The following is a 13,657-nucleotide window of genomic DNA, read 5'->3' on the forward strand; positions in this document are numbered from 1 at the left end:
AAAATATGTAAATCCCAGAAATTAAATGATGAATCCCAAAAGGAAGAAAAATAAACTAAATCCACAGTAGTAAGGCTCCAGAAAATTATTAGATTCCCCAAAAAAGGTGAAAAGCTAAATTCACAGGACCGACTGAGAATATTTGTTTACAACATCACCTTTTGTACCTGTAGTTAACGGGGTGGGATTCAGCTCCCCAGACATTAGATCATCATCTTTTAGGATGTTTTTTATAACTATTTTATCATATTTTTACCCAATCATAATCCCAAAACAGAGTAAAGACACTTTTGCTCTTCTCCCAGGGCGGGGCAGCTCTACACCTCCACTTTCCCAAGGTCAGTTTACTCAAGGTCAGATATAATATAATATAATATAATATAATATAATATAATATAATATAATATAATATAATATAATATAATATAATATAATATAATATAATATAATATAATATGTATTTATTAATTATAATTAATAAAGTCTGATCTAATCTAAGTCATGAGACGCTACTGAAACAAAGCCAAAACACCACGATGGCGCCACCTGGCGGCTGAAAGGCAACACTCCACATGAAGGCAGGTCCTTTTGAAAGGCTTTGCATCCAACACCATCGTTTGAAACGATAAAATTACATTTAAAAATCCTGAAATTGATTAAATGCTTTTCAGCAGGTCTGAAGTTGTTTAGGTGATTTACAAAAAAAAACAGGTACATTGTCTCCTTGTGAACCTGCTTCTGAGGAAGGTCGTATTGAACCCCAACTGTACAGGCGAGGCGAACGACCCTGACACAGGTGAGACTCAACTCATCCCGTTCAGACGTGACCACAGGTAGAATTAGTGACGCTGCCTCTCTCGACTATTCGCTGCGATCGACTGATTTGACCACGAACAGCGGCTCATTTGACCGCGGTGTCATACGGTAATACAGATTGCATTTAACTTTAGTAAGGTAGCGTCACAGGGAGAAACAGGAAATGAAAGAGACTAATTTCGTTTCTGACCAATCGGAAACAAAAGCTGGTCTCTAACCCCGCCTCATAATCTTAACATTTTTAGCGGTTTGCAAACGTCAGTTTGCGCCATACCGCCACCTTCCGGTGGAACTGTGGAATAGCTAGAATTTCATACACTTCACATGTCAGTTTTATGAAATGTTTTTTTCTCCTTTGATGTGGTAGTTTCTTCATTGCCATTGTTTTGCATCTACTGGCCATCGTATTTGAAAATTTAATTCAAATTCAAAAATTAAATTTGAGAATTCAATCATTTTATTAATACATGATGTTGGTGATGATGATGGTGGCTGTGACACCACTGTAAGATAACAACGTAAATAAATGAATTTGTAATAATAAAAGAGATACAAAAAGACATGACAGCAATTTATGTCCATGAATTTATTTTTAAAAATTACTTCAAATACATGAATGAAATGTTTTTCATGCTGCGTCTGAATTCCTCCCATTTTGTGATTTAAACATTTTATTTTCTAGGAATGTTACAGGGAGTCCCATTTCACTGATCAAGGTATTTTCCAAATCCACCATATGCTGAGTTACAAGTTTAGCATATACAAAAAAAACAGCGTACATTTCTCTTTAGACAATCCAAATGTTTCAGTGGGATGTTATTAGCGATACTGGGCTTGATAATTTATGAACTAGTCTGTGCAGGTTCTTAGTAGAGCTTTGATTACATTTTAAAGACAGTAAAATAGTTATGTAAAGGCTAGAGAAGCCCACCAACCAGAGATCCATTCAGAAACTGGCCTCAGCCTGTAGTTTTCTGAAACATTTCCTAGATTAAAAGTATTAGAAAACAAATCTTGAAACATATTTAAACTAACAATAGCAAATTGGTTCCATATGATTCACGAGACAACAAAATAACCTGGATATTTCAAATATGTCCTGTAGAAGGCATCGCCAGCTGATTATTTTAAATCTGTGTTTCTAATTGAAAGAGGAATGCAGAATAGTGTTTTTTTTCCTCATGAACACACTCTGTAATACCTGTTCAATCTCAAGTAAACTTGTGTACGTCCTTATAAAAATAGATGAACCAAATGGAATGGACATAACTTCAGCAGCTTTAAAATTAGAACCCTGGTAGATGGGAAAGTGTAAAGAGGGAGTGAAGCACTTGGAAAACCTGAGATCTTCTCCTTGACAGATTTAAATACAGGAATCCCAAATGTTGCATTCCTCATACATTCCATGTCCTGACCACACTGTTATCAAAGACCCCAGCCCTCTGATTTAAACTGAGGGATAGGAGATTAGAAGCACCCTGATCTGATGTACTGGTCCTCTCCAGATCTCCTTCACCCGCAATCCCTCTTGACAGTGAAGTGCATGGTGAATTTTCAGATGGTGGATTAGCGCTTTGCTTTGGCTTCCTCTGCTTCTTTTTCTGATTAAAAGCAACAGTAACAAAGTTTAGTTGTTGCAGTAGAAGGAGGTCATTCCTGTAATCAACTGCTTTCTACTGTTTGCATTTTGCAACTTCAGTGAACTAGAGGTTGTACATCCCTAATATACAGAACTAGTCTGTGTTAATAATTCTCTCTTCTCACCTTTCCTGAGTTCCTCTCTCTTCTTGGCAGCATCCTCTCTCTGTTTCTTGATGATGGCCAGTCGGGCCAGGTCAGCTCGGGCCTGCTCAGTCTTTCCCTCTAAATGCAGCTTCATGTAATTTTCCTTTGATTTTTGCTTCTCCAGCTCCTCTCTGAAATAAGAAGAGTCGAAATCAAAAGTTGCTAAAATTAATGAGGGTTGAAGATTGATTATGTATAAGGTAAAAGAGTGACCAAACATTTACCTCTCCCTGCGAGACAGCTCTCTTGGAGCACTAACATCTACTTCGGTCACCTTCTTGCTTTTCTGGGACACACGGTTTGGATTCTCAATCTCTATAAGACCCTCCACTCCACTTCTCTTTCTGGACTGGAAAAAAAAAAAAAAAAGAAAGGTAATACCCTTTAGAACACAAAGTTGCCTTTAGTCCAACTGCAATACTGGACCAGTGGATTATTTAACACAGCTGTGGACATCCAGGAACTACTAGAAACGGGACTTGAAATGACACAAAACACACCGGTTAGAAAACCTTTGCCCATCACTTTCAAAAAGTAACTCAGCCTTCTGTTGAATGTGCACATTCACATATGGTAATTATTTGGATGGAAACAGCTGTTGTGTGTGTAAATGATGAGGGTAATGGATTTGCAGTTCTGCAACAGCACAAGTATGAGACACAGCAGCTAGAAAGCTGTAGAATGTGCAGCTCAGCAGCTGAAAGGTAAAATGAGGTCCAGGTTAAGCATCGCCACACACAACCGTGTCACCAGAACCACCATACTGCATTTACGCATACACAGAGACAATGAAGCACGACAGTTGCACCTCTGACACTTCCGCTAGAATAAAGTTAAAAGCTGGGTCAACAATGCCCTCTTTATACAAGGCATATGTAGGCAAATTCCCAAACAGTTTGAGAATAAAAGCAGATGCTTGTAGGATGATTGTGGCAGTAAATGTATCAGCTTATGCTCTTCTTACTGATCACGACCTTGGCTCATACACAACAATAAGCTCGTTTAGATCTGCCAGACAGAACAATACTTATGATGGCACCAACATGTTCATAGCATATCCTTATATAAAGACCCCACTAAAGTATAACAATAAAAGGAACACATGCACATCTGTTTTTGTACAAATGTTTATCAGTTTACTAACCTCAGACTCCTCATCGCTGCTGCTTTCTTCATCAGACTCTGAAGACTCTTTTTCTGCACCATCATTTTCTTCCTGTTAACAAAAACATTACAAAAATAAAAATATCTGTAATCATTCTAAATGTTGCTTTAACTGCCAGAAATGGTCTTTTGCTTACCAGCTTTCTCTGTAATCTCATTTGTCTGTCAATTTCCTCCGGGTTGCTGAACTGCTTTCCTCTGCCTTTGTGGCCCTTTTTTCCTATAATCACAATAGTTATACACAATAGTGTCACCGGCCGACCAACTGTTACAAACCCACTAAATTACATTTTATTGCTGGGGTGTAGCAGAGCAGAGCTTTCTACGTTTTGATTCAGAAGAGCTATCTAACAGAATACATGACACAAAACACAGACAGTTCAGTTCTGTCAAGATCTGTATCAAGAGAAACACAAAAACAAGCAAAAATGTGAGGTGGTAAAGACTAAAACTACAATATGACATCGCCCAGGGGGCTACTCTCTTTACGGGTTACTCTCATCACTTAGGTCGACAGCTAACGGAGAGTTTCATTATTGAGTGGTAAATTTACGAGGCAATAGCGGTAAAGCTTGTGATGATTGAAGTTATAGTACAAATAACATCAAAAATGTAAAGCGATCGGCTGCCCACATGGTAAAGACATTTGTTGTCGAACACACGTGTGCAACCTTTGAAATTTTTTGTTTAGATTACCAACGATGTGGGGGTGCCTTACCGCGAAGACAAACTAACCTCCAGTGACGCCGTTTTCATAAATCGTTAAAACATTCCGAGCCGGTTAGCATGCTAAATGCTAAGCATGTGACAGTTCAACGGGATTTTGACTGTAGCTAACAATTTGCTAACCAGACTTAGCTTGCTACACCTTCAGCACGTTCCATTATTTTATTAATAGTACTTACCACCCCGAGGCATTGCAAGTGTATAGAGTTGAAGCTTCAAACTAAAGTGATATATATAACAGTCCGAAAGGAGCAGCTAGCAGTTTAGGTGTTAATAGACTAGAAATTACTTCTTGATTCCCGCTACCGGCAGCACAAACCTCGAATCGCAGCTTTTACGGCAATCGCCAGCGCCTGCGCAGTTAGAAACATCCGACCAATCACTGCGCTGACTATTTGACTGACGTGTAAACTCGCCAATCAAAGGAGGACAATATAAGACATTGACACGCTTCGGTGTGTGACGGACAGACGTCACCTGGGCTTTTTTTAACCAACCTATTTCATTACAGTTCTACATGGTATACACGGCATGTTATCATTATTCTAAGGATTATGGGAATTACATTATATGATGAGGTTACTACCAGGTTCCATCACATGCAAGTAGCAGAACTGTCTACTAAGGAACCGCTTATATCGCCCCAGGTTAACAACGTATTATCATTAGTAAAAAGATATTTAATTATGTATTATCAATTTATAATTTATTTTGATTGAGATGGTGCAGCTTAGAAAACGAGTCCACAATAGGTTAGTGTAGTTTAATAAAAGTTGAATGATACACCTGAATGATAAAAATGAGTACAGAACAAAAAAAGTACAGAACAATAGTTTTTGGTGGCACCTAGAATAAAATTGAGTAGCAAACCACAAACTGCCTATGACTACAGTTTTTTTTTACACTGAAGGCACTGGATTCAATTTGTCATTTCTTCCTTCGATGTTGAGTCTTTATATCTTCCACTTCTTTTTCCATCAAATGGTACTCCACTGTAGTCTCTGTCAACTGAAAAGAAATAATACGTTGCATTACATAAAGAAATGTAAAGAATAAAAGGCTAAAGGTAAATATTAAATCTTTCCTAAACCTCACAATAAAAAAAATGGTAATTGATTTTCAGAGCTCAGTTCTTACCATGTCCAAAAGAATTTCAATCTTCAGTTTTAAGAGGTTATTCTCTTCCTCCAACTGCACATTTCTTTTCTTTAGTCGCTGTAATTCTCTACTAGATGTATTTCCACCAGATTCTACTTAAGCAAAAACAGTAATACACAAATTAATGTTGTGTTGTGGATTGAGAGACTAGCAGTCATCCAATAGATAGCAAAGTACAGCAGAGCTCAGGCAACAGACAGACATTACCTGTTATCCACTGCCCCTCTTCGAATTTCCAGCTTTGACCTCCAATGTTCATTATGGGAGGTCCATATTCAAGACCCAGCTCTGTTTCTTTTGTTGAACGGTCCAACTAAAAGAGGTGAGAGGGTAAATAACCAAAGAAAAATATTCAGCTGACTGTAGGCACATTAAATGAATGAGACAGCAATTCAGCAGAGCTCCTACATACCACACATTTTTGAATGATCAGTGTTGACGAAATAGCAGATCGTCAAAATGGGGTTTGTTTAACGTTAGCGCACTTTATTTACTGGCGATACCGCAACTAATATAGTACATTTTATGAACTCACTGTGTGAAGGCTCGACAATGATGCAGATTTTCGAGGAGGAGTTTTCTTCGGGCTGAATGTATTTCCAAACAGCGGCATCTTCAGTGATTTCATTAAGTCCTGCGTAAAATATGATTTTTTAGATACCTCCTGAGCACAGACACTTTCATGGTGTGTTTAGCGTTGCTAACGGTGACAAGCTAATGCTAGGTGGCTAATTCTAGCTAAATACACCCAACTATGAGTACTAATCGTACCTCGTAACCTTTTAATTGTAATTGGGCCGGCTGCCTCACAGGGGGGTTAGTAGTTGTGTCACTGAAAACATATAACTAAAATATTTACCTCCATTAAGACTATTTGTTTAAAATCTTAACGTGTGTTTCATCTCAAACAAAACCATGGTTGGCACAGCGCAAGTGTGAAAGTCCCATTTGTTAAAATGAGAGCACTGCGAAATAATGTCTGGTCGGATTTTTACAACCGTTTGGAATAAGTTTACAAACAACGGCAATTTTAGACATTTATATGGGACTATGTACATTAATACTTTAGTCATAGTGTTATTTACACTTTTTAATAGCCCATGAGGGTTTGGCATCAAATAAATACCCCTGTTTGGGAGAGTAGAATGGAACCATCTATAGAAAAAAAAACGTACGTTAATAGTTTTTATGGTCTCCATAATATTATTCAGTTGCTAAAATGTTTGACAGGATTTTCGGCATAATTCCAGAAATGTATTTTTAAAATAAACCAATAAAAACTATCAAAATGCATTCGTATATGTGTTTTACATACTTTAAGTAGAGGTTATTGCTGAGACTTTCTCAGTTAGCCCCAGTGGCCTAATGGATAAGGCACTGGCCTCCTAAGCCAGGGATTGTGGGTTCGAGTCCCATCTGGGGTGGTCTCATTTTTCTTCCTTCTTGCGCGCAATTTCTACTCTAATGAACTTTAGTGGTATATATAAAAGTGTTTTCTGGTAATGTGTAATTAACAACGTTATAGCAAATCGTCAACATCTATAGCTAGCTTACCTAAACTAGTAAAAAGCTTTGCGGGATAACAGCTGACATGGACAAGCACAGCATCAAACTCTGCCTGCTGCTCAGCACTCTGGCTGTATCAGTGCACACTTACCGTGAGTACCGCTGCTGTGGCGAGATCATTCATGACACAAACGAATTTAATGCAGTAAACAGTAAGAGTTCAAACTGACCTAAATCTGTAATTGTGAAAAGTCAGAGTGGTGAAAAAATACGTTTTATTTTGTCATGTCTACATATCGTTATTTATAATGTGAATATGTTTTATTCCTGCTGATTTGCCCACTTTAAAACATATTCTCATTGAGACCTAGGCAATCATATTTTTTCTAATCTATATATTTAATGTAATTTCCATGAAATCATAACCTAATAGTTTTTTACAGATTTTGATAGTATGTGCAGATTGACCCAGTTAATAAAACAAATTGTCAATGTACATTTATGTTCAGTGAACTAGTACTAACCACAAGTCTGCACATTTTAAGACTAATTCCTTAGGTTTAATAGACAAGTAGCAACTATATAGTGGCTATATGTGTCATGACATTATCTTACGTAATGTGTGTTATCCAACCTCTACCATGTTCATACTACTACAATGGTAGAGTTCTTAAAGGCGACCGTGTACTGGGATGCTGCCCAGAAAAGCGTGATCCTGAAGGACGGGGTAATGGACACAGACGGTGGAGCGTATGGTTACTTCAATGACACCCTGCTCCTCTCTGGATGGGGCGTCCTAGAGATCTGTGCAGGTTATGGAGGAATCAATGCACAGGAAGATGAGACCACTTTCTTCCTGGCTGGGTATCTGGAAGGTTACCTCACTGCTGGGTAAGAGTCATACTGTATAACTTACACTGAAGTGTGGCATGCAAAGAAAACAGGATCAATGTCAGCATTATTACTACAAACATCTATTGAATTAAATTAATTACTGTTTAATTACTGTTAATTTTTTTCTCAATCGCAGGCAGATGTTTGATCATTACTCCAATATGTACCCTCAACTTATAAAAGATGAAAAGGTTTTGGATCCCCTGAAAAGGTTTTCAGGTACTTTCTGGTTATTTGACACATCATCAATCAGATGTTTAAATAGCAAGCTTGAACCCTGTCAGAGTCTGTAGAGCTGCCTCTCTGCCTTGTTCAACCTCCAGTAAACAGGACCAGTGGTCCAGAGAACAGGTGAGACTGAGGAGAAACAGTGACTCTCTGTGGAAACACCTAGGACTGATCCTGGCTCAGCTTGACGGCCTCCGTGCCGGAGCAGCGCACTGGGCCAAAGACAAACACAGAGAGGTGTGTGGATGTGTGTGGAAGAGATGGTAAAAGAGCTGTCACCGTATTATCCACCTGCTCCGCATGCTGTCTCCTTCCTGTCCAGCCTCTGCCAGCTTTTGCAGTCCAGTTTCTGAACGGCATTGGTGACCTGCTGGACCTGGTCCCAGCTCTGACCCGTCGTGCCAACTCCTCCACAGAGGCTGGCACTTTCAGGATGCCAGGAATGGGCCACTGCACTGCTCTCATAAAGGTTGGACTAAGCTTATTTGGCTCATGCTGTGAGGAAGCACTTGGGAAACATTACCCTAGGCTTAATTGTTTGTATAGTCAGCCCTTGTGTAAGGGGTCATCGCTTCCGAAGTGTGCAAGTGCGTGTAAATGCCATTGGGAGCAAGACGTTTCTTCTTCCTTCTAAACATTCCAAGACAATTTAGACTTAAGGTTATCTTATGTTTTTTAATTACCAGACCAACTCAAACATTGCTTCTTTTACATTTACTATAAGAGTTTTTCATCAAATCCTCTTTATTGATTTAAAAATATTTTCTGGTTGATCTTATGACACTGAACTAATAATAAATCACAGTAATTAGGCTATTTATTTTGCTGTAGGTGCTGCCAGGCTTTGAGAACCTGCTGCTGGGCCACTCCAGCTGGTACACCTATGCAGCCACCATGCGAATCTATAAACACTGGGACTTCAGGGTGTCTGAGTCACACACTGCCACTGGAAAAATGTCATTCAGCAGTTACCCTGGTACACACACACACACACACACACACACACACACACACACACACACACGCCTATAGGATGCATATGGGCATATGTAAAGCAATGCTTAGGTTTTGTAGTAGAATTTTCAACACTACGGAGTCTCTAGACCCAGCGCTGTAAACATAAGAGGGATCTTAAGGGTTGTCATGCTGTTGTTAACTGCTTGACCCTAATCCACTCAGTGTCATTTTCATCTCGGAAAATATAAACCTAAATCCTCAATGGACATTGCATTACTGCATTGGAATCAGAACGCAAGTGGGTTTAACGCACTATTTTTAGATGCGCAAAGTAAAGGACGAGATGAAACACACTGCTACCAGTGGAGGTGGTCTGTGATCCTTGCAGCCTTCTTAAGAGCTGCAGAAGGAAGATTAAAAATACTATCAATGTTCCTATTAGCAACAATACAAATCACGAATCTATGAGATTACACAGCTCATCGTAAGTGATTACACTGTTTCCTTTTATATCCCTTTTCCTAAAACCCTTTCACTCCCTCTGCCCCTGGAATCTGTCCGTCTGAATCTAATCACATCCTCCTCTTCTCCCGCCTCCTCGTTGTCCTCCTCCACCAGGCTTCCTGATGTCTCTAGATGATTTCTACCTGCTTGGGAGCGGACTGCTGATGACTCAGACCTCCATTGGTGTGTTCAACACCTCTCTGTTCTCCCAGCTAAGCCCCCACAGCCTGCTGGCTTGGCAGAGAGTCCGCTTGTCCAATAACCTCGCCCACAATGGACAGGAGTGGGCGCAAATTTTCTCCAAATATAACTCAGGTTAAATCTTGGCGGAGTCCACTACTTCAAATTTTTAACATGCTTTACTTTATCTCCAACGAACTCAACTAAAAGTCTATTCTGTACAGTAAGTGATTGTCTTGTTCGCGTTGATAATATCAGTGATACCAACTCAGCTAATTATAGATGTAAACACTATGAGACCATGTGAAGCTATTCAGTCAGTTTTCTAACTTTCTAAACAATATTTTCTTGTTCCATATTCTGTCCACACACCTTATTAGATGAATTAACACCTGTATCTACAGGCCCATAGTGCTGTACTCTACATTAATATTCTATTCTATGTAGGCGGACTCTTCTTTGTTTATGCTTTCCAGTTGCTGCATTATCGGCCTGTCATGTCATTTTAATTTACTTTAAATCTTTCAGATTGCTGCATGAGGCGCAGAAGTAAATCTTCCTCATATTAGATAAAACTGGTGTTATCTGTATTTGAGGTGGGACGTTACAGTGAATTGAGGCAACTGACAGGAAAATTAGCTTTCTTCATGTGGACATGTGAGATTTGGCAGACAGGGCCTCCCTCTGGTTGCAAACCACTGGGGTGTGTTATTGGGCCTGTGCTTTGATGTTTCACGTCATGTTGCTATGGGAGGGCAGAAAACAAGGCAGAGTGTTCTTGAGACTGAGTGACAGTCCTCAGCTAGCAGCTTGTGCTTTCATACGCGTGACCCTGCCAAGTCATTGTTACTATTAAAGCATTTACCTACAGCAATCAAAACTCTTAAAAGTAAATACTACAGTAGATATAGCAGAAACTGTTTGGCTGCAGTAGAAAATTTACAATCAGACTTCATTACAACACTGAGACTGTCTCCAAAGAATGTGATTTGCTTTTTTTTATTTGTCTGTGTAATTCAGGTACTTATAATAGCCAGTACATGGTAGTGGACCTGCACAGGATCTCTCTGGGTCACAGTATCAGGGACGGAGCTTTAACCGTGGTGGAGCAGATTCCCGGGAAGGTGGTGTATTCTGATCAGACTCCAGTTTTACGCAGAGGTAAGTAAAAACATTTCTTTTTAAAACAGCCAGAGAAACTCCATCTTCAGTATGTTGCGCTTGTTGCAGGTTATTGGCCGTCCTACAACATACCGTTTCACCTTGAAATCTACAACCTGACTGGGTACGGTGTCATGTGGAAGAGCTACGGCGTTGACTTCTCCTACGACCTTTGTCCCAGAGCCAAAATCCTCCGCAGAGACCAGGCCAAAGTGTTTGACCTCAACTCGCTCAAACACCTTATGAGATACAACAGTAAGTACAGTCATCAAACAGTGGGATGTTCTCTTGTGACCACTATGGCTCTCATTTCCAAAAGTGGTATCAATCCAAATTAGAGTTTTATGCTTAATTTACAGGCAACATTAAGTGAATTTTCACTGATATGACATAACTGCTGTGAGTTTTTAGGTCATAATATTTATATATATATATAAATACATAATATTTCTGTTGCAGATTACAAGAGGGACCCTTACTCTAAAGGCCATCCCTGTAAAACCATCTGTTGCCGGAATGACCTGAGATCAAGGACGCCACGTCCAACAGGTTGTTATGACACTAAGGTCAGAGGTCACCAGAAGCAGATATGGTAAAATGATACATGATATACACTCATAAACTTTTCTACCAAACTGGTGCCCACAGTGCTCTGACACTGTGTCTCATTCACCCATTCACACACAGATGCAACTTGACCTGACTCTTGGGGGGGAAGGGAGGGTACGGTGTCTTGCTCAAGGACACTTTGACACACAAACAGAGGAGCTGGTAATCAATTTCATCCCTCAGATGAGCGGCAGCCTGAACTGCTTTTTACTTGGGGATGCAAACATGCTATTACCAGACCTCTTGTTAGATTATTTGTGTTTTTAATAAGTGCATTAATGTGTTTTCCACTTCATTAAAATTTATTTATAGCACTAATTCACAACAAAAATGATCTTTTTTAGGGAGAAAGTTTGAGATTATACAGACTTCATTCATGGACTGTGGGATTTAGTTCAGCACAGAATTCATCTAGTCTGTCTGTCTTATATTATATATGTATGAATGTAGACTTACGCTGGACTTATGCTGGTCCATTTGTGCACAGTGAAAATCTTACATGATGTTTTTGTGCAATCAAACTCTGCTCTGATGCTTGAGAGGTCCAGGGATAAAAGTATGCGGTGGAACACTGTGAAAAAGATAATTGAGTTATTGGATTTTGGTAAATATAAAAACTTGTAAATTAGTAATTACTATTGATAACTGTCATCCGCTCCTATCTCATCTTCTTTCTACAGGTGACAGACTACCAGATGGCTCTCCAGCTGGTCTCAGAGGCAATAAATGGTCCAACTATGCAGAGGGATCTGCCTCCATTTTCGTGGCAGTTCTTCAACCTCACTATGCATCGTAGTCTTCCACACACTTACAACTTTTCTTTTGTCACTATGAAGCCCACGCTCCGTCAACCTTAGGAGTAGTAAACTGGAAACACCTATCCATAGGAAGGCCATGTTTGAGTATTTACTATTTGTTTTTGCATGTGTGCAGGTCATGCACTTTTGGCAATGCATAATTGTGTGTTTCACTGAATAAATGATTCCAGTACAAACTAAAAGAAGTAAAGGTAAAAATATTGACACATTTTGCTTAACGTCCTTCCTCAAACTGTGTAACCAGTTTCAGTTCAGTGGTCAGTCCTTTATTTCAAAACCCATTCATGTTGGTTATATTTCAAAGGCCAACAATTCCAAATATTGATCTATAGTATTTGTTTATCAGCTTTGTTTGTTCTGTAGTCTTTGTTGTAGTCTCTGTAGTCTGTTAAGTCAGGTTTACTGGTTGTAGAACTAAATTATTTTTTCATTTTGTGTAAAAAATAACACATTGAGTCTTTATGAATCATGAATTATGTGTTCGTTTCTTTACTAGGAGGGGTTCAGAATAGTTTCTGTACAAGAACGTTTATTTTTTAATTTTGACGTTCCTCAGAGACGGAAACTGGATAATTTTGCTTTCAAAATAAAATATCTAAAAGTGGGATTTTTTTCTTACAGAAGCGGGTGCAGCAAGAACATGAGAAACTGGTGATTAGGCAGCGCCACATCCTAAATTTACAAATACATATTTTAAATTATCTGTGCCTGCTTTCATAAATAAATTTACACAATTCAGATGTAATATTTTCTATCAACCAGATCAGATCAAATCAGAATGCCTCTTTACACTTTAACATACAGTATATTTCGCATTTGTACAGGAATTTAATCATCTGTGAAGATTGAGATTAATTGAGGAGTTTACTGATTAAATACATTTAGGTATATTATATTTTAATGTAGAAAAACTACACATTCCAGACACCTCAACACTGGAGACAGTGTACAGGAATTTAATCATCTGTGAAGATTTCTTCATGTTCAATCTGACAAAAGGCTCTATGTGTTTGACAAGGGTCAAAGGGTTAAAATCAAGATAAAGCAAATGAAATACTTTTTTCTTATAAGTAACTTTGATCCTTTTATCTGTTTCTCTCAAAGTAATTCAGTTTGAAATGTCTTTGTGTTTTATATGGAAAAACAGCTCG

General features: G+C 38.8%; 3 protein-coding genes and 1 non-coding gene across 5 annotated transcripts; 2 read left to right on the forward strand and 2 right to left on the reverse strand.

Annotated features, from left to right (window-relative positions):
• Window positions 1-1,387: 1,387 nt before the first annotated feature.
• LOC114846218 (28 kDa heat- and acid-stable phosphoprotein-like) lies at window positions 1,388-4,811 on the reverse strand. Its single transcript, XM_029135050.3, has 6 exons — window positions 4,671-4,811; window positions 3,903-3,985; window positions 3,746-3,817; window positions 2,826-2,950; window positions 2,581-2,732; window positions 1,388-2,417 (listed from the first exon to the last, which is right to left on the reverse strand). The coding sequence occupies exons 1-6, from the start codon at window positions 4,681-4,683 to the stop codon at window positions 2,383-2,385; spliced, it is 480 nt and encodes a 159-aa protein (XP_028990883.1). The 5' UTR covers window positions 4,684-4,811; the 3' UTR covers window positions 1,388-2,382.
• On the reverse strand, window positions 3,902-6,647 carry LOC114846223 (protein chibby homolog 1-like). Of its 2 annotated transcripts, XM_029135054.2 has the most exons (6): window positions 6,509-6,647; window positions 6,185-6,283; window positions 5,857-5,962; window positions 5,629-5,741; window positions 4,671-5,499; window positions 3,902-3,985 (listed from the first exon to the last, which is right to left on the reverse strand). In XM_029135054.2, exons 1-5 carry the CDS (start codon window positions 6,512-6,514, stop codon window positions 5,419-5,421), a joined length of 405 nt encoding a protein of 134 aa, XP_028990887.1. In that variant the 5' UTR covers window positions 6,515-6,647; the 3' UTR covers window positions 3,902-3,985; window positions 4,671-5,418. The 2 variants fall into 2 exon arrangements, with proteins under 2 accessions (XP_028990887.1, XP_055360572.1); XM_055504597.1 differs by lacking the exon at window positions 3,902-3,985 and having other exon boundaries at window positions 5,240-5,499; window positions 6,421-6,561.
• Window positions 6,648-7,000: 353 nt separating this feature from the next.
• trnar-ccu (transfer RNA arginine (anticodon CCU)) lies at window positions 7,001-7,073 on the forward strand. The gene has a single exon. It is a non-coding gene; the product is annotated as a tRNA-Arg (tRNA).
• LOC114846228 (phospholipase B-like 1) lies at window positions 7,065-12,658 on the forward strand. Its single transcript, XM_029135060.3, has 11 exons — window positions 7,065-7,307; window positions 7,821-8,046; window positions 8,186-8,278; window positions 8,373-8,514; window positions 8,600-8,746; window positions 9,109-9,253; window positions 9,853-10,053; window positions 10,939-11,079; window positions 11,149-11,334; window positions 11,539-11,645; window positions 12,369-12,658. Exons 1-11 carry the CDS (start codon window positions 7,241-7,243, stop codon window positions 12,543-12,545), a joined length of 1,632 nt encoding a protein of 543 aa, XP_028990893.1. The 5' UTR covers window positions 7,065-7,240; the 3' UTR covers window positions 12,546-12,658.
• Window positions 12,659-13,657: the final 999 nt, after the last annotated feature.

The sequence above is a fragment of the Betta splendens genome, chromosome 19, assembly GCF_900634795.4.
Source record: "Betta splendens chromosome 19, fBetSpl5.4, whole genome shotgun sequence".
NCBI classification, from domain to species: Eukaryota; Metazoa; Chordata; class Actinopteri; order Anabantiformes; family Osphronemidae; genus Betta; species Betta splendens.